Below are 17,787 nucleotides of genomic sequence, written 5' to 3'. Positions count from 1 at the left end.
AATATTTCAAAATCCAGGAGGGAAAATCCAAAACATTCCTGACTTTGCTCCACAGCCAAACAACGGGGGACAGGTTTCCCCTTGGATAGGATTCACTCTGCAGGTAGGAACCCATTCTCAGGGCGGAACCTTTCTGCTCGCGGCCACGGTTTCCAGGGGGACACTCATTTTTGTAGCACTCCGGAAGTGTTCAAGGAGCGGCCCGTCTCTATGGTTCCTAATAGAGCGAAACGCCAGACTGGGTCCTGCCATGGCGGGAATGCGAGCGTGGCGGAAGAATAAGACGTTGCAATATGGAGTCCCGATGATGGTGAGTGAGGGCTGAGGGTTGGCCGAGCCGCTGGGTGGCCGAACGGCGAAGCTTATGCGGGGAGGGGCTTCGATGGCGGCGGATGCCGCCATCGAAGCCCTTCCCCGCATAAGCTTCGCCGTCCGGCCACCCAGCGGCTCGCCCGCTTCTCTTCCCTGGACTGGCCTCTAGGGGGCGATATTTCATGGTAATAGCGGCGCTAGGGAAATCCCTGAAAAGGGGCGGGGCGAATCTGGCGCATGCGCTTTCCTTCCCTTTCCCTTCCCTCCTTCTTCAACCTGACAACTGTGGAAATGAAGCAGTTTGGCAGCAGCGCGGTGGAACCCTGGGACTTGTAGTTTTGCGAGATACTGGAGCCTTTTTTTTCTGTCAAGAGAGCTCTGGTGCCTTGCCAAACTACCTTATTATTATTATTACGCTTTATTTATATAGGGCTCTAGATTTACACAGCGCTGTACATACAATCCATAAAATAGATTAAAAAATAAAATGTAGATTTGTATTGACTTTTACAGTACATCATACATAAACAAACACAATCACATACTTAATTCAACTTCTACACACACACACACACACACATATATATACGCCTTCATGCCCTGCCTCACAATTTATCTCTTAACTTGATTCAACCTATCCCAGTCAAACATCCCAGAGAGTGTTGTACTTGAATTCTTGTCAGCACACAGAACGTTCTGTATAGTAATAGGAATTATATAATTGAAAGGTTAAAAAACAGGTAGCTGTGCTGGCCGAACAGCAAAATAAAACAACATCCCAAATCCGCAAAGGAGTGATAGCCTTTATTGGTCATCCAAAATGCACAAAACAACTCCCTACAAGCGTTTGAAGTTCCACAGCCTTCTTTCTCAGGCAACAGAAGTTCTAAAAAACCATACAGGGGCCAGGGAAATAAAGCGACAGGTGTTGGAGACACAGGCCTACATTTTGTATAGATGTTGGCTGCAGCTGCACTGCAGAATTAATGCAGTTTGAAACCACTTTAACTGCCATGGTTCAATGCTATGGAACCCTAGGGTTTGTAGTTTTGTGAGATGTTGAGCCTTCTCTGTCAGATAGCTCTGGTGCCTGGCCAAACTACAAACCTCAGGATTCTATAGGATGGAGACGTAGCAGTTAAAGCATTGTCCAACTGTATTAATTCTGCAGTGTGGGAACAGTTGCTGTCTTTGCTGTAGTTCATTTGGTATGGAGGGGTCTTGGCGTTAGCAGAGACCATGCCTTTCTTGGCCTTCTGGGGACTGAGGAGCAGGAGGACAGTAAAATTTAAAGCCTGTTAGCTGCAGTACAGTACAGTAATTCCTCTTGGGGTTCAGGGTGTCTCTCCTCTTTTGTGAAGCCACAGGCCCCCTACTTGGGCATTACATTTCTCAAGAGGTCTCTGCACTGTTACATCTGGAAAAATTCTTAGATGCTCTCTAGTAAAACTCAACCAATTATAGTAAAAGAAAAGAAAGGTTTTACCTTTGTTGGATGTAGAAACCTGCAAGAGTTAAGTCCCAGTTCTTACATCCTGCTTTTTAGGAGCTTTGCAAGCTGTGGATCTTCAAAAGCTTGCATTATGTGTTTTGTATGCTTTGGCTGGCCAATAAAAGCATTGCTCTTTAGTGGCTCTTGGATTTTTATAATTGAAAGCTGTATGTTTTTAAAAGGGCTCTTGGTATTGCCAGTATTTCAGAAGGTAAGACTATACCAGCCACTGCTTCACACTTGACAGAGACAGGAAAATTGCTGGTGCAATTGCAAAGCCCTGATCTTTCAACCTCTAAATGAAACCCCACTATTTGACAAGCAGGAAGAGCTCAGTCTCTTTCCCGCTACCACTTTAACAGCTGTGACTGCATCCTACAGGATCATGAAATTTGTAGTTGGTGAGGCACTAGAGATCTCTGGCAAAAATTTCTAAGTACTTCATATCCCAGGATTCCATACAGCTTTGTCTGTAATATCAAACTTCTATAATATATTGTGTAAGAGGCACTAGAGATGCAAAATGGTACGCAAGTAGGCATGTTCCTTCAGTCTACTTCCATGGCTGAACTGGGATTCAAACCTTGGTCTCTTGGGGTTTTAGGATTAGGATGTTTAGGAATTAAATAAATAACCCAATTTTCAGATTAGAGAATAAGTTGGAATATAGGGTGAGGTGACAAATCTAGAATAACCAACCCAATAAAATGAACTAGATAGAGTTCTTTAGTGGCATTTGCCAAGCTGGCTTTCTTCAGCTACAAACTTGACAATATGTGTGATCATATCAGTGCCTAGCAGAAGGCAACACAAACCTAAGAGTGATGTAAGCTGGCACTGAACACTGCTTAACAGCTTGTGTGCTTCAGGGTCTAAAGTCCTACAGCAGTGAGATGGCAACATCTGTCTGGATGTTGGGTTGAACTCTTGGGACCTCATAGATACATCTTGCACTTCTCAAAAGAGGTTGTTTCTGCTTGCAAGGATGTTCATATTTCCTGGCCTGTGACTTCTCTGCATTCTTCTCAACTGATGTCAAAGGGCAGAGAAATATAACTGATTTTGTTTTTGCAGCACATATTACTTGTGCATTAGACTCTCAAATACAGTAGAGGGTGCTCCAATTTCTTAAGGAAGGTATCTGAAATTCCAGAGCTGATTTCATATTTTAATTGCTGTAGCTGCCAGTGACTCATTCCCCATGTGACTGAGCATAGTGTGCTGGGACAGTAAGGTTCTTTGGCACTGCTAAAATAAGAGCCTTCAAAAATTTCCCTGAAATATGCAGAATTGCACATTTGGGACAATATGTTCATCATAAAGGGTATTCAAAAGAATCTCTTGAAGACAAATGGAAGATGAGTACAGTTGGCCCTTCTTATCCACAGATCTTTTTATCCACAGATTCAAGCATCCACGGCTTGAAAATATTTAAAAACATATATAAATTCCAATAAGCGAACTTTGATTTTGCTATCTTATATAAGGGAAACCATTTTCACTATGCCACTGTATATAACAGGATTTGAGGATCCACAGATTTGAGTATCCACGGTGGGGTCCTGGAATCAAACCCGAGCAGATACCAAGGGGCCATTACCGTATATAGGATTTTCCAAGGAAAGTACAGAAATGCATCTGATCCACCAAAGAAACAGCACAACACAGCAATCCTAATAAATTGGATTAGCTGATTTGTATTTCTGTACTTTCCTCGGGATTATTATTATTATTATTATTATTATTATTATAGTTTATTTCTAAAGTGCTGTAAATATCCCCTCCCTCCTTCCAACTGTCATCTTTTGGCCTTAGGGAGTGAAAGGACAGGCCCAATGCCAGCGGGCCCGGCCTCAATTAAGAAAAAGAGCCCTCCCTCCAGTCCCTCTGCCTTGGTCCAGGCCTCAGAGGGAGAGAAGAACTGCTGGACCTGAGCGCCCCCCCCCCCCCTTCACCCACCTTTCCCTTCTCCTTTTGTGTCGTGTCTTTTAGATTGTAAGCCTGAGGGCAGGGAACCATCTAATTATTATCCCCTCTGTTGTAAGCCGCCTGGATTCCCAGTGATTGGGCGGCATATAAATAAATCCTATTATTATTATTATTATTATTATTATTACACAACACTGTACATACAAATTATCAAATCAATAAAAATAAAACCTGCCAATGGCGTACAATCTAAAAAATATGCATAAAACAATAGGTAATAATATAAAATAGAATTGGTTAAAATAAGCAAGCAACAGTTAAAAACATATAGCTTTGGGTGCTGTCTTAATAGAGAGCCAGCATGATGTAGTGGTTTCGGTGTTGGGTTATGCCTTTAGAGACTAGAGGTTTTTGTGAGTTTTTGGGCTATGAGGCCATGTTCTAGAAGAGTCTATTCCTGACATTTCGCCAGCAGCTGTGGCTGGCATCTTCAGAGAAGAGTATACAGGGTGCGTTTTACGTGGCTTCCAGGTGGAAGCCATGCTGGAAGGAAGGGAGCCGCGCACCGGAAGAAAACAATGGCTCATGCTCTCGTGGTGTGCGCCCTGTGTGACGCCGCCGCTGCATCACTGCGGGCACAAGCCCCATTCATTTGAATGGGGCTTGAGCATCCATGTTTTTTCCCTTACACGGGGGGTCCAGAATGGATCCCCTGTGTAAAGGAAGGGACAACTGTATACTGTTGGTTGAGAGGAGGTGATTTGCATGTTAATCTGTGTATTGTTCTGTTGTTGAATGGCAAGGCCTACAGGGTGTCCATTTACTTAATGATCCATTGTCTGCTGGGGAAAACCCTGATCCTGGGTGGTTTTCATTTGTATTTGCTGGGTCCTGTTGAAATTATCCAGGTGTTTGTGGATTTCAATGGCTTCCCTGTGCATTCTGACCTGATAGTTGTTGGCATGGTCCAGAATTTCATTGTTTTCAAACAGCATTTTATGCCCAGGATGGTTTATAACATATTCTGCTGCTGCTGATTTTTCTGGCTGACGTGGTCTGCAGTGCCTCTTGTGTTCATTGATTTGTGTTTGAACACTGTGTTTGGTTGTCCCTATGTAGACTTGTCTGCAGCTGTAGGGTATGTGGTAAACTCCTGTGGCTGTGAGAGAGTCTCTCCTGTCCTTCACTGAGCGCAACATTTGCTAGACTTTCTTGGTCAGTTTATAGACCATTTGGAGGTTGTATTTCCTCACCTCTTTCTCTATTCTGTCTGTGACTCCTTTGATGTATGGTAAAAATACCTTCCCTTTGGGTGGTTTGAAAGAGGCACATTGTCTTCTAAATAAGAAGGTCTGCTTTAACCCATGAACATCTGTCATGTCTGCTCGCAAGGTGAGGGGGTGATGAGTGGGGTGATTAATGGAAGCTTCAGCCACTAGTCAGATGAAATCCTTTTTGGTTTATTGCCCTTGCAGGAGATTCATCATGTTCAGAATATTTGACTTGTTTTTCTTCGGGGTTATTCAGCAGTTGTTGTTTTTTTGAGCAACTATGGCGGGATACAGACAGGCAAAAAGGGGTGTATTCATGACGTCATGAAGGTAGAGCCTTCAGACGGCCCTTACCTGAATGCCGTCATGAACGCGCCGCCCGCACGCCCCAAGTGGGTAGAAGCGGCATTAAAAAGGTGCTGCTTTTTTCCGCTTCTTTTTGATTTGCGGCGTACGTGCGCAGCTCCGTATGTAAGCTGCTGCACCGGTACGCCCGAATTGCTACGCCGCAAATATAAGTTGCCTGTTTAAAAGCTCCGTGTCAGCTGCGTCGCATATTGGGTCGGGGTCTGGGACATGCGTGGTTTGCAGTCAAGCTTTAATTGCAGCGTCCGCTGCCATGCAGCTGTGGAAGCTGCGGCACAGCTGCGGCGCATTTTAAGGCTCGTAACCCTAACCCTAGAGCTCCATGTGCGCATGCGTTGCTGGAACCGCGGGAAGTTGTAAGTTTTGCCGGCGGATGTTTTGGTTGTAGAAAGTGATAAGGGAAAGTTTGGAATTTAAAGTGACCCCCTACACACATTCCTGCGCCATTTTCACCTGGGAACGGGCACAGTTCGGCTGCTCCAGGCACAGCTGTGCGGCGGCTCCCCTTTGGCACCAGGCAGGATGGCACAGCCATCCACAAGCACCCCGAAAAAAGGCAGGGGGACGTCTTGGTCTCATACTGAGACGGCTGACCTCATAGCTATATGGTCCCAGCCAAACATTTTGCAGAAACTGGAGCAGTCCTACCTGAATGCTGACACATATCGAGAAGTGGAAGAAGCCATGAGAGCTGCTGCACCGGTACACCAGAATTGCTACGCCGCTAATTTAAGTTGCCCATTTAAAAGCTCCGTGTCTGCTGCGTCGCATAATGAGTTGGGGTCTTGGAACATCCGCAGTTTGCAGTCAGGCTTTAATTGCAGCGTCCGCTGCCATGCAGGTGTGGAAGCTGCAGCACAGCTGCAGCGCATTTTAAGACTCCTAACCCTAACCCTAACCCTAACCCTAGAGCAACATGTACGCATGCGCTGCTTGGAAAGTTTGGACTTTAAAGTGAGCCCCTACACACATTCCTGTGCCATTTTCACCTAACAATAAAAAACGCTAAAACTGTAAATATTTACATATATACAAGGGAGGTGATGGGGGATGGCAGGGGGACAGCGGTGGCAGCGGAGACACCTGTAGCTGTGCATTGCAGATTCAGCAAGAGCGTGGGGACCAAAGGAGAGGAGGCATCCATGATGCTGATGACACTGGCAAAGTGCAAGTGGACAAGGATGCCAACACCAGCTGATCACCAGCTGGCAGGAGACCACTATTGTTCTTGGGCAGAGCGGGGAAAAAAGTTTTAAAGGGGCTTGGGCACTTTAAATGTGCCCATAGGCTTTCTGCCGCCGCTGCTTAGCGCTGCAGCTGCGCAGCTGCGCACCCGCCAGCCGGCAAAAGAAAAAAAAAAGCCCCGTTTTTGGCCGCCCGTGAGGAGGGGCAGACAGTCCCGCAGGGAGCTCATGGAAAGGGCACTGGGATTTCAAGAGACGGCACTAGGATTTCAAGAGAGGACACTGGGAGTTCATGAGAGGAACCTAGAAGTTAATGTGAGGGCACTGGGATTTCAAGAGAGGAACCTAGAAGTGCAAGTGAGGGCAGTGGAAGTTCAAGAGAGGGCCGTTCAGAACCAGGAGAGATCAATAGACAGGTCAGACCAGGAGCAGAGGCGACTCAACACCACCTTGGAAGCGCAGACTGTTCTGAAGGGGGAAATGCTGGAGATCATGAGGGGAGGACAGGGTGGCCCGAGATGCAGAAGGGTACGTAGGGAGCAGGGTGGAAGAGGCAGGGCTGCTGTCCCCAGGGTCGTGGACGAAGGGGTTGAGCAGCAGGAGCCCCCAGCAAGAGCTGGAAGAGCCAGGGCTGTCCCCAGGGTCGTGGAGGAAGGAGTAGGGCAGCAGGAGCCCCCAGCAAGAGCAATCCTTCCAGCTGAGGAGCAGGGAGTTGCCATGGAGGTGGAACTGGCTCAGCAGCCTCTTGCTAGGCCATCCTCCAGCCTCTTCAGTGACTCTGTGGCAGTCCCACCGCCCACAACTCGCCCCCAAAGGCAAAGGGCAACTAGAGGGGGCCTGGGATCAAGGGGCAGGGAGCACTGACAAGGCACTAGGTCCCATGATGTCCCATAAAGACATCATTTCCCCTCCCAGGGCATGTGTTCCCTCCCAGCCCTATCTAATCTAATCTATTCTACCCTTCCTGTTCTCTCCTCCCACCATGCCTGGCTCACTGGTCCCCAAACCAGCAATGTCCAAACTCTGTCCTTCCAGGCGTTTGGACTTCATCTCCCAGAATCCCCAGCCACCTTGCCCTGTGGTCTGGGATTCTGGGAGATGAAGTCCAAACGCCTGGAAGGACAGAGTTTGGACATTGCTACCTCCCAGCACTCCTGCCTAGCTTTAGACTGCACAGTTGCGCCTAAGCTGTCACATTCACACTCACAGCCACACTGCCGCAGTTGCGCATAATGAACCACACAATTTTTTTTAAAAAATAAACTTTTTTATTCACAATAACAATAAAAATCTTATTTACAACTATTTACAAAGGGAAGGGGGAGGGTGAAGGGGGTGGTGGTGAAGGGGGGATGGCAGAGGGGGCAGGGGAGGGAAGCTGCTTCAGGGAGGGGGAGGAGGCGGTGGGGCGGGCAGCCGGCGGAGGAGTTCCCGGAGAGTCTCTTCCATGGAGGAGACTCTCTCCGCCAGCTTGTCCACCTTCTCCTCCAGGGCAGCGAACCTCTTCTCCGTCCGGTTATCTGTGGGGGGAAAAGAAAGAGGATGGTTAGGGTCAGCCTGTGGAGCCCATCACCCACTCCCACAGGCAGGGTTTCTGGGTGCCCCCGCTCCCTTCCCTGGGTTCACCTCCGCACTTACCTTGCTGCCGGGCTTGGAGGACTTGATCCAGGGTCCTGGCATCGAGGGCCAAGTCCCCTGGCTCCCCTGGCAGGCGGCGGCTCGGGCCAGGCTCCTCAGCGGCGGCGACAGCAGCAAGGACTTCAAGCCCTGCAAAAGAGGAAGAAAAGGCCCAAGTTACCATGCTGGCATGGCAGACGAGGGCACAAGTGTCGTGGGGGCTGCAGTCAGGCAACCCCCACCCCTCACCCTGGGGACCTACCTGCCGCCAGAGGAGCCTGCTCTGGCTGCGGAGGGGCCACAGCAGCTGGTCCTGGCTGTGGCCCACCCTCGGGGACATCCTCGTCCCCCGAGGATGGTGGAGAGGGCGACCTGGAACGGTGCCCTCCCTCCCTCCCTCCGCCTCCACCTCGGCCGCACGCCTGCAGAAGGGAAGAGGAGGGATGGCATTGGCACCATGCAGGAAGGAGAGGAGGGCAAGGGAAGGGTCAAGGAGGGGAGGACAGGGCATGGCAAGAGCTCTGGCTTACCTGGAGGACGGCGATCTTCCGGTCTGGGCCGATCTCCCCTGACCCACAGGTCCTTCAGCCGCTCAAAGAATGGTGGCCGCCTGTCAACTGGGGGGTGCTCCCCGAAGTCTTCGAGGGTTTCGAAGAAAGATGCCTTCAGAGTTTTAAACTTTACTCTGCACTGATGCATCTTTCTTCGAAACCCTCGCTCTTCGAGGGCACGGGATGCCTGGAGAAAATCCCCCCGGTTCGGCTTGTTGGTGCTGGCCATCACCCTTCGAGCGGCTGCCTGCGGCATCAGGGAGTCCAGGAGGATCCCGACCTCCTCATCGGTCCAGTAGGCGAATCGGACCGGGACCCTCCTGCGTGGCTCTGCCATCTTGATTGCCGTCCTGGGGTCTTGCACAGTTGCGCACGGGTATATATGGGCACCTGTGGCTCAGGGCCGTTAGGCCAAGGTGGTCCTAGGCCAATGAAAGCTTTCAGAGGAGCAGTTTGAATCTCTCCCCCAATAGATGCCCTCTGGGTGCCCTATTGATACATTCAAATGGGCCATTAGGAAAGCTTGAATTTGAGGGGGATTGATACATTGTCAAAGGGGCAATTGGCAGTTGGAGCTGATGTATCTTTTTGACCCAGGAAAACAGGCGCCAGGAGACCTTTTGTGTGTGTGTGGTTGTGTGTGTCCCCCTCAGGCACGTGGCAAAACATGCCCACAGCACAGATCAGGAATGACAGGCAGACTCAAACTGTGGATAATGGGATACATTTATTCATGTGCTTATGCTATTACAGAACATTGCACTGTGACATCACAGATGATGGCACAGGAGCCATCCTTCAGATTCTCCTTGTCAGAAAAAAATCTGCCAGGGCATTCCTCACATCCTCCCCTGCTGCCTTCTTGGCATCCTCTTCATCCGCCGTGATGGCTCCCAGGGTGGGCAGCACAAAACGGCGCCTATATCGCATGCCCTCATCCAGGACCCTGCCCTTGGTCTCACAGATGTTGTGCAGAATGACACATGATGCCAGGATGGGCACCACGTTCTCCTCTGCCACCAGGAGTGGGGCAGTGAGACAGAGCCATCTCGCCTTCAATCTGCCAAACGATCTCTCCATGGCCCCCCTCATGCGATTCAACTTCTTGTTGAAGAGCTTCTGTTTGGGAGTGTGGGGGGTCTTAAACGGTGTCATGAGCCACTTTCGAATGGGGTAGGCACAGTCAGCCAGTATGAGGGGCCCGATCTGCTGGCCTCTGATGTTGATGCTGGGGTTCCCTTGCACATAGATGCCAGCCTCCATGGCCTCGTAGATGAGAGAATTCCGTGCCACCCTGGCATCGTGGGCTGACCCATGCCATCCAAGCTCCACGTCCACGAACCTTCCTGTGTGGTCACATGTCCCTTGCAGGATGACAGAATAGGAGCCCCTTCTGTTGACATAGGCATTCCTCAGCCCCAAGGGTGGTATGATCAGGCAGTGGCACCCGTCCATGAGGCCAACCACTTGTGGGAAGCCGCGCCGACCAAAGGCATCCATAATCTGTGGGGGAAAGAAAGGGAGAGAAAGAGAGGAATTGAGATGACAACTCTTTTACACATGCGCAACTGCACCATAGCAAGAACAGCAAATGTACAGTGAGGGGGTGACACTTGACACAGAATATCACAGAGCTGCCAAAGATGAAAGGGAAGGTGGTCTGGCTGTCCCTACCTCACGTGCGTTCCCCAGGTACACGGTCCGTGACAGCAGCAGCTTCTCCATGGCCAGGGCAAACTCCACCACGATCTCCCCCACGGTGCAACGCCAGTCCCAAACAGCGCCCCCGTCACAATGTAGCTGGACTTGTGTGCCAGTGAAAAGACACCAATGGCCACTCTCTTCTCCACCGGGATGGCTTTCCTCATCACTGTGTCTGCCTTCTCCAGGTCTGGGTGCAGGATGCCCACTAGCCTGTGGAAGAGGGCACGGGGCATTCGGAAGAAATGCCTCCATTGCTCATCAGACCATATGGTTGACACAAAGTTGTCCCAGAAGTCTTGCGATGCAGGGACCTTCCAGCATTGGCGGAGGCGTGCCACTCTGGCCAGGGCCATGGCACCGCCAACAGTAGCCTGATGAAGTGCTATGGCAGCCACTGCCGTGCGCTGTTCTGTGTCATCATCATCATCACTACTGCTGTCATCCAAGTCTACAGCTGTTATGGTGGTGGATGATGGGACCTCCATTGCAGTGGCAATGGAGGCAGAGGGGCCGGAGGGGGCAGAGGAGGCGGAGGAGGCGGAGAAGACGGCGGTGGCACCGGCGACAGCTGTGGCTGTGGATTGCAGCTTCAGGAAGACCAAAGGGAACAAAGGAGAGGAGGCATCCATGATGCCAGTGGTGGCACTCGCAATGCGCAAGCGGACAAGGATGCCAACACCAGCTGATCACCAGCTGGCAGGAGGCCACCTTTGTTCTTGGGCAGGGCGGGGAAAAAAGTTTGAAAGGGGCTTGGGCGCTTTAAATGTGCCCATAGGCTTTCTGCCGCCGCTGCTTAGCGCTGCAGCTGCGCAGCTGCGCATCCGCCACCCGGCAAAGGAAAAAAAAAAGCCGCGGTTTGGGCCGCCCGTGCGGAAGCTGCCCCTTTCTTTGCGGCGTCCTCCGAGGCGGCGGTATAGAAGCTACGGGTCCGAAATGGACCCAGGTGAGGCGTCTTCACTGCCCCCCGTGTGGAAGCCCCGACACCTGAAGCACGTCCCCGGGGCGGGCGGTCTGGAGGCTCCGTATTCAGCAGAATACACCTCCAAGACGTCTTCCCCTGCCCGTCTGTAGCCCGCCCATGTGAATAACCTCATTCATGCATTCCAGTTTTGATGTTCACACTATTTTTTTAAATTGTAAACTCATTTCTGCACATCTCTGCAGGTTTTGTTGCTCACATGTGTCAGCACCGCAAATAAAGATGGAGCTGATGATCCTGAATTATTCAAAACACATTCAAGGCATGCAGAATTTTATCCTGGTTTATCCTGGGTTTATTCACATCAGTTATGCACACAGCCGACAATGTAAATCTTTTAGGAAAACTCGAAAAAAATATCGGAAGCTGCCCTTGACTTATACATGAAGTGAACTTATACACGAGTATATGTGGTTTCTTCTGTCATTTCACTCTGTTTCAGCTTTTGCCCTTCCTAGCTTTTTTTTTCTTTCAGAATTTGCTTTCTCTGTCACAATTAGTGGTCCATTTAATGTAATGGTCCAATTAATTGGAAGGAACTGCAACACTGAATTCCAGTGCTGATAGACTCCATATCATATTGATCTGGTATTTCTTGAGACCTTCAACTTTTGCAGGTTTAACATCCATGGATACAATTATTTGAGAGTTTGCTGGCTAGTGCTGAGACAGCCTCATGTGATCTGTCATTCATTGTGCAAGACAAAGAGGAAGAGCCACTGCCACCACGAGAGCTAGATCGGGCCCTAGAAAAGGCCCTAGATCTGAGAGACCTTACAGATAGTGATTTGTCCTTGTCCTGCTCCTTCTCTCCAGATCCTTTCCACCAACAGCCCCAGATCATTACTCCCTTTGCTGCTTTGGCATAACAAAGCCTTTGCCTTGATCCAAGGCCACCTCTGCTGAACCTCCGCTGCATGGTCTGATCTCCAAGCCTTCCCCCCACCTCCTCCCCACCACCCAGATGGCAGAGAGGCAGGTGCCATGGCTGTTGCAGCAGAAAAAAAAACTTCATCAGTGTTGTTGTCCTAGGTGGAGGTGGAGTGGGGAAGGCTTGGAAACTGCCATAGGTGACAGAGGTTTGGCAGAGGTGGCCTCAGAATGAGGCAGAGGTGTCATGGTGCCAAAGTGGCAGAGGGAGCAATGGGCCAGGGCTGTTGGCAGAATAGGAAACAAAGAGGAGGAGGAGGGTCAGGAGGATGAGCTGCCACCACTGGCGGCTTGGTCATGCCACGGCTTCTGCAAAAATCTCCTTCAGTGTTGTCATTTTTCTCTTTCTTTGCTCTAGAAGAATAATGACACTGGTAATTATCATCTGTAGCATGCATGTTTGAGGATGGCTTTGCACTTTCATGAGGGAGTTGCACCCCAACCACTTTGAAAGATGAGAGCAAGCTGTAATATGGAACACTAGATGGCAAATAAGATATTATTTCCTTGGGAAGGAGCGTGCAGTGCTTCTGGCTGTAATGTGGAAAAACACAAAGAAATAATACCAGAAGTCATCAAACAGCTACAACTTTTGATGATGTGTGGAGTTGAGAGGAAATAATTCTTCACTTTTTAAAATGAAATAAAATATGCCTTGCTTTAGGGGAAAAATGGGACAGGCATATTTTTCACAAGAAGCTGTTCTTGACCCACCACAACAGACTTGTTCTTCAAACAGCTGCAGCTGTGTTAATTCCCTTGTTATCTGACCTGGCCAAACACTGTGTGTAATCCGAAATGACAACAGTCTGGTCAAAGGAGCCATTTTTGCTCATGTTTGCACTGTGGAACATATGGGTTGCTTTCTTGTTGAGTCTGATTTTTGTAAAACACTGAACTTTTTCTGTACTGTCACCCATTATGAAATACAGGAGTACTTCGAGTTAACAAAGATTCTGACAAAGAAAATTCTTTATACAAAGTTGTTTATGCTTGCCCAGTTCTCACTTTTCTCTTTGTCCTCTGTCTAGCTGGGAGATTTTTAGCAACATTAGCATTGGGAGGATAGTGAAGGAGGTCTGGAAAAAACAGACTTCCGGTGTTGGGTTGCGGCAGTAAAGAATACAATAAAGCTTGATCTGGGGAAGAATGGGATTTTGGTCTAGCCAATCATACTGTAGCTGTGTGTGCCTGCCCATATCAGGCAAAATAAATAGCTGTTGCTTCAAGAAGCTCTAACTGTGGATGCATGAACAGCAAAAGGGGAGGGGAAAACAGTTAGCCCTGCCTCACCAGCTCCCACTCCCTGTATGTTAAAAGCATAGATCGAATCACTAAACTGGAAATAATAAGAAAAATTGAGACTAGTGAAAGAAAAAAAATCTCAAAATATATTTTAAAAGAAGATTTTAAGTGCTATCTAGAAAATTCTAAATGTTTTTGAACTGCTCTTCTTATTTGTGGTAGAGGAACCTGCCTCTATACTTTCCATGTTATTTCTACCTCTCGGACCAAATTTTCTGAGAAAGACGTAATAACCATCTACTTCCTTAGCTGAGATATACCTGTATTCTTTCTAATTTGCCAATAAGTTTTTAAAATTGTATACCTTTTATTGAGTTGTGTGCCCATACATTTCCACAACAAAAAAAATGTAGGGAGGATACAGACGAGCAGCTCCATCATGCCCGTTTTTGCCCCTCGTCAGCGCCGCACCAACCCCACAGCACAGCACGGATGCGCGCCCTAAAATGGAGCTGCCAAGAGCAGCTTCTTTTTAGGAGTGCCATAATGACGCTCACACGCGTTGACATCACTGCTTATGGAGAACGCTGTTTAGGCACATGGGCTCCTGCGCATCATCATCATCACACGCCCCATGTGGGCAGGGCATTGGCAAGATGGCACATGGGCTCTGCTAGAATGGCTGGATGTGTATGGATGCCCAGCCCTCCAGACCTAGGGTTGCCATAATTGTCCACTAAAACCTGGGACTAAATGTGGAACAAAATCTAGACTAAACTGTAGGACAACTGCAGGACAAAACTCAGCCCAAAATGTAAGACATTTAAGAAAAATGAAGGACCTTAAATGTCCTACATTTTGGGCTGAGTTTTGTCCTGCAGTTGTCCTACAGTTTGGTCTAGAATTTGTCCTACATTTTACCCTAGGTTTTAGTGGACAATTATGGCAACCCTATCCAGACCCCTGAAATCGGCCATAGTTGTAACAGACTAGAACAGGAGTCTATGGCCCTTCATATGTTATTGGACTGCTGTAACTCTCATCACTCCTAGAGATAGGCTTGCCATATCCCGCCTGTGGGCGGGACTTTCCCGGTTTTGGGCAGGTCCACACGGTCCCGCCCTGGGTTGGCCCCGCCCCCAGGATATCCCCCGCCCTGGGCTTTGTTGCAAAGTGTGCAACAGCGGTGGTGGGGGAGAGAGAGAGAGAGGCCTCTGTAGGCCTCTCTCCTTTGGCGGGGGGGCTTCCCTCCCCTCTTTGGCTCCGCTGGAGCTGAGGGAGGGAAAGAAGCCTCGCCTGCCGAGGCCAGACTTCTTTCCCTGCCTGAGCTCCGCCGGCAAAAACGGAGCCCAGGCGGGGGAAAAAAGCCTCCCTGAGGGGAGGATTCCTTCTCCGCCTGGGCTCTGTCCTTGGTGAGAATGGAGCCCAAGCGGAGAAGGAATCCTCCCCTCAGTGAGGATTCTTTTCCCCCGCCTGGGCTCCCTTGGCAAAAACGGAGCCCAGGGGGAAAAGAAAGCCTCCCTGGGGGCGGATTCCTTCTCCGCCTGGGCTCCGTCCTTGGTGAGAACGATGCCCAGGCGGAGAAGGAATCCTCCCCTCAGCGAGGCTCTTTTTCAAATGTAGGAACCCCCCCCCCCAAAAAAAAAACAGGTCCTACATTTGAAATTTTTGTCCTACATTTGTCCCGGTTTGGAGGTCCGGACTAATGGCAACCCTACCTAGAGAACATGGTCAATGGTAAAGGATGATACTATTTGAAGTGCAGTTTCTGGATGATGATGCATTTAATTTCATGGAAAGTGACTTCATGAGTGAGAAGATGCTTCACACACAGTCTATTTAGGACAGAAGTAAAGAACATATGTCTAACCAAGATAACCAGTGATGTAGCATGGGATGGACTGCAGTCTAACAATATCAGGGTTACATATTTCCCCATCCCTGGTGTAGCTCTTGCACAATGTTCTTCTCCATATTGATTAAATGACCAGGTTACTTTGCACAAGATGAAGTCCTTTGTGCAGATGCATGCTTTCTGTTTGCACTTTCCCATTTAAGGTTGATGAGAGTGAGAAGATAAGTTCTCTAGGATTAGTAGCTCATGAAAAACATCATCTTCTCTTGAAATAAAAAACACAGCATATTGGTTTTGAACAGGTAGAAGGCCCATACTGTCTTGTGGAAAATGTTGCCTAGATTATGCCTTATATTTGTTGCTCTCAGTCCCGATACAGACTGCTGGAAAGCAATTTTAGGGCTTGTGAATGTGGAGCGGCTGCATGCTCCCGTGTTTTACTGCACACCAGTGGTGCCATCATGGTGTGGCCCCATTCACATGGGAGCCACCATGATGTTGCAAGCGCAGCACAGCATCTAAACATCGCCGTGCCGTATGTGCATCATCACTGCATGTGAGTGCACCATTGGTGCACTCATAGCACCCGCCGCACAGACTGATGGAGGCTGTGGTGTTTGGTTGGTGCAGCCTCCATCAGGAGTAAAAACGGGCTGCTCAGCTCACCATTTCGGGGCAGTTTGCCGAGCCCCTTGTTCTTATGAGCCATCAAGCTGCCAATGACTTATGACAACCCTATGAATGAGAGACTGCCAAGAGACTTTGTCTTGCAAACTCTGTGGCTTTTTTGATGGAGTCTATCCTCCTCCCATACTGTCTTCCGCTTTTCTACTGTCTTCAACTTTATCAAGCATCATAATCTTTTCTAATAAACCATGTTGTCTCACGATATGCCCAAAGTACAATAGCCTCAGTTTGGTTATCTTGGCTTCTAGTGAGAGTTGCTCTTGGAGCCATTTTATTTGTCTTTTTGAAATCCATGGTATCCGTAAAACTTTTCTCCAAATCACATTTAAAATAAGTTTATTTTCTTCCTGCTGGCTTTCTTTACTATTCCTTCTGGAGCCTCTCTGCCACCATTAACACTAGAACTAGCAGTTCTGCTGATGCAATGTTTCTCTCTAAAAAACAAACAAAAACAAACCAAAAAGTGTCCCCATGTTGAGCATTCTGCCTTGGGTTACCCTATTAAAAGCGTAGGCTCTTTCTAAAGTCTAGTCACCTGACTGTATAACTCTCAGCCTTCTTGACATCTTCAAATACCCTAACTGAATTAATGTGTGCACCCAAGAGAGAGAATATTGCCCTTGGCTATCATAAACTAGATTTGGCTGACCACTGTTTTGCAATCTGTGAATGAAAGTTCTTGGCCAACAGACAGTATTTAGGAATAAGGCAGACATGGCAATCCATACTTTTTAATGTAGCAGTATTTCAGCAGAGCCAGCCCAAGACATTCTGCTACATGAGGTAAATGGTGCCTTCTTCTGTCCCCTATCAAGGTACATGTGATAGTGGCGGTGGTGATTTTTTTATCACTACCTTTATAACAGGCTCACCTGCAAGTAAAATCATTTTACAGTTTAAAATTTAAAACAATCAAAAATAATTTAAACAACTGGAAAGTAAATGAAACAATTTAGCAAGCTGAAATGTGTTTAAAATGTTAAAACAGTTTAAATCCATGGATATGTACATTTTTGAAGGAATCAATTAGGCCCCAAGGCTTTAATGAAAAGCCATGTTTTAACTAATGCCAAAAAGAGTTCAGTGCTGGTGTTAATGAGGCCTCGAAGGAGAGGGCATTCCACAACTGTGGTGTTACAGCAGGGAAGGCTCTCTCTCATGGCCTCACACAGTGTTTTGCTCCCGCTGGTGGGACACAACAGAGGGACTGTCCATCAAACCTCAGTGCTTAGACAGGTATATATAGGGAGAGGTGCTCCTTCAGATGTCAAGATCCCAAACTTAGAGTTTTGAGTATTATTGCAAGCACCTTGAATTCAGACAGAAGCCTATTGGCTTTCAAAGCCAGTCAAGTTATTTTGGCACCTGAGGCAGAAGATTCCAGATGAGTAAAAGTACAATGCTGATACATTAAACAGCTAGTAGTTATCTACCCTTTACCGACACCCAAAATCGAATGCTTGAGGTTGCAGCCTCACTCAGATGATGGCTAGACCTGTTTTTCAGTCTACTGCTTATTGAAATTGTTTCAGCATCTAATTGAAGTTTCAGTCTAAATCACATGTGATTTAACAAATAAAGGAGAGAACTGACCAACTGATAATCTTGTTAACAAAAATAGACAGTAATGATACAAACATCTACCTAACTTTCAGTGAAACTGGA

At 48.2% G+C, this 17,787-nt stretch overlaps 1 protein-coding gene across 1 annotated transcript in view; it reads left to right on the top strand.

Moving 5' to 3' along the window:
- The first annotated feature begins 186 nt into the window (after nucleotides 1–186).
- LOC149314713 (cytochrome c oxidase assembly protein COX16 homolog, mitochondrial-like) overlaps nucleotides 187–17,787 on the top strand; it is a 56,455-nt gene continuing 38,854 nt past the window's right edge. The window contains exon 1 of the mRNA XM_089521784.1: nucleotides 187–310. Coding sequence (XP_089377910.1) covers nucleotides 251–310 — 60 coding nt within the window. The 5' untranslated portion in view covers nucleotides 187–250. The remainder of the gene's footprint in view (nucleotides 311–17,787) is intronic.

The sequence above is a fragment of the Sceloporus occidentalis genome, unplaced genomic scaffold (assembly GCF_023333645.1).
Source record: "Sceloporus occidentalis isolate IW3139 unplaced genomic scaffold, rSceOcc1.0.p SCAF_4, whole genome shotgun sequence".
NCBI lineage: Eukaryota > Metazoa > Chordata > Lepidosauria > Squamata > Phrynosomatidae > Sceloporus > Sceloporus occidentalis.
The sequence above is the reverse complement of the archived record's forward strand: the minus strand, read 5'-3'. Positions and strand labels throughout refer to the sequence as shown.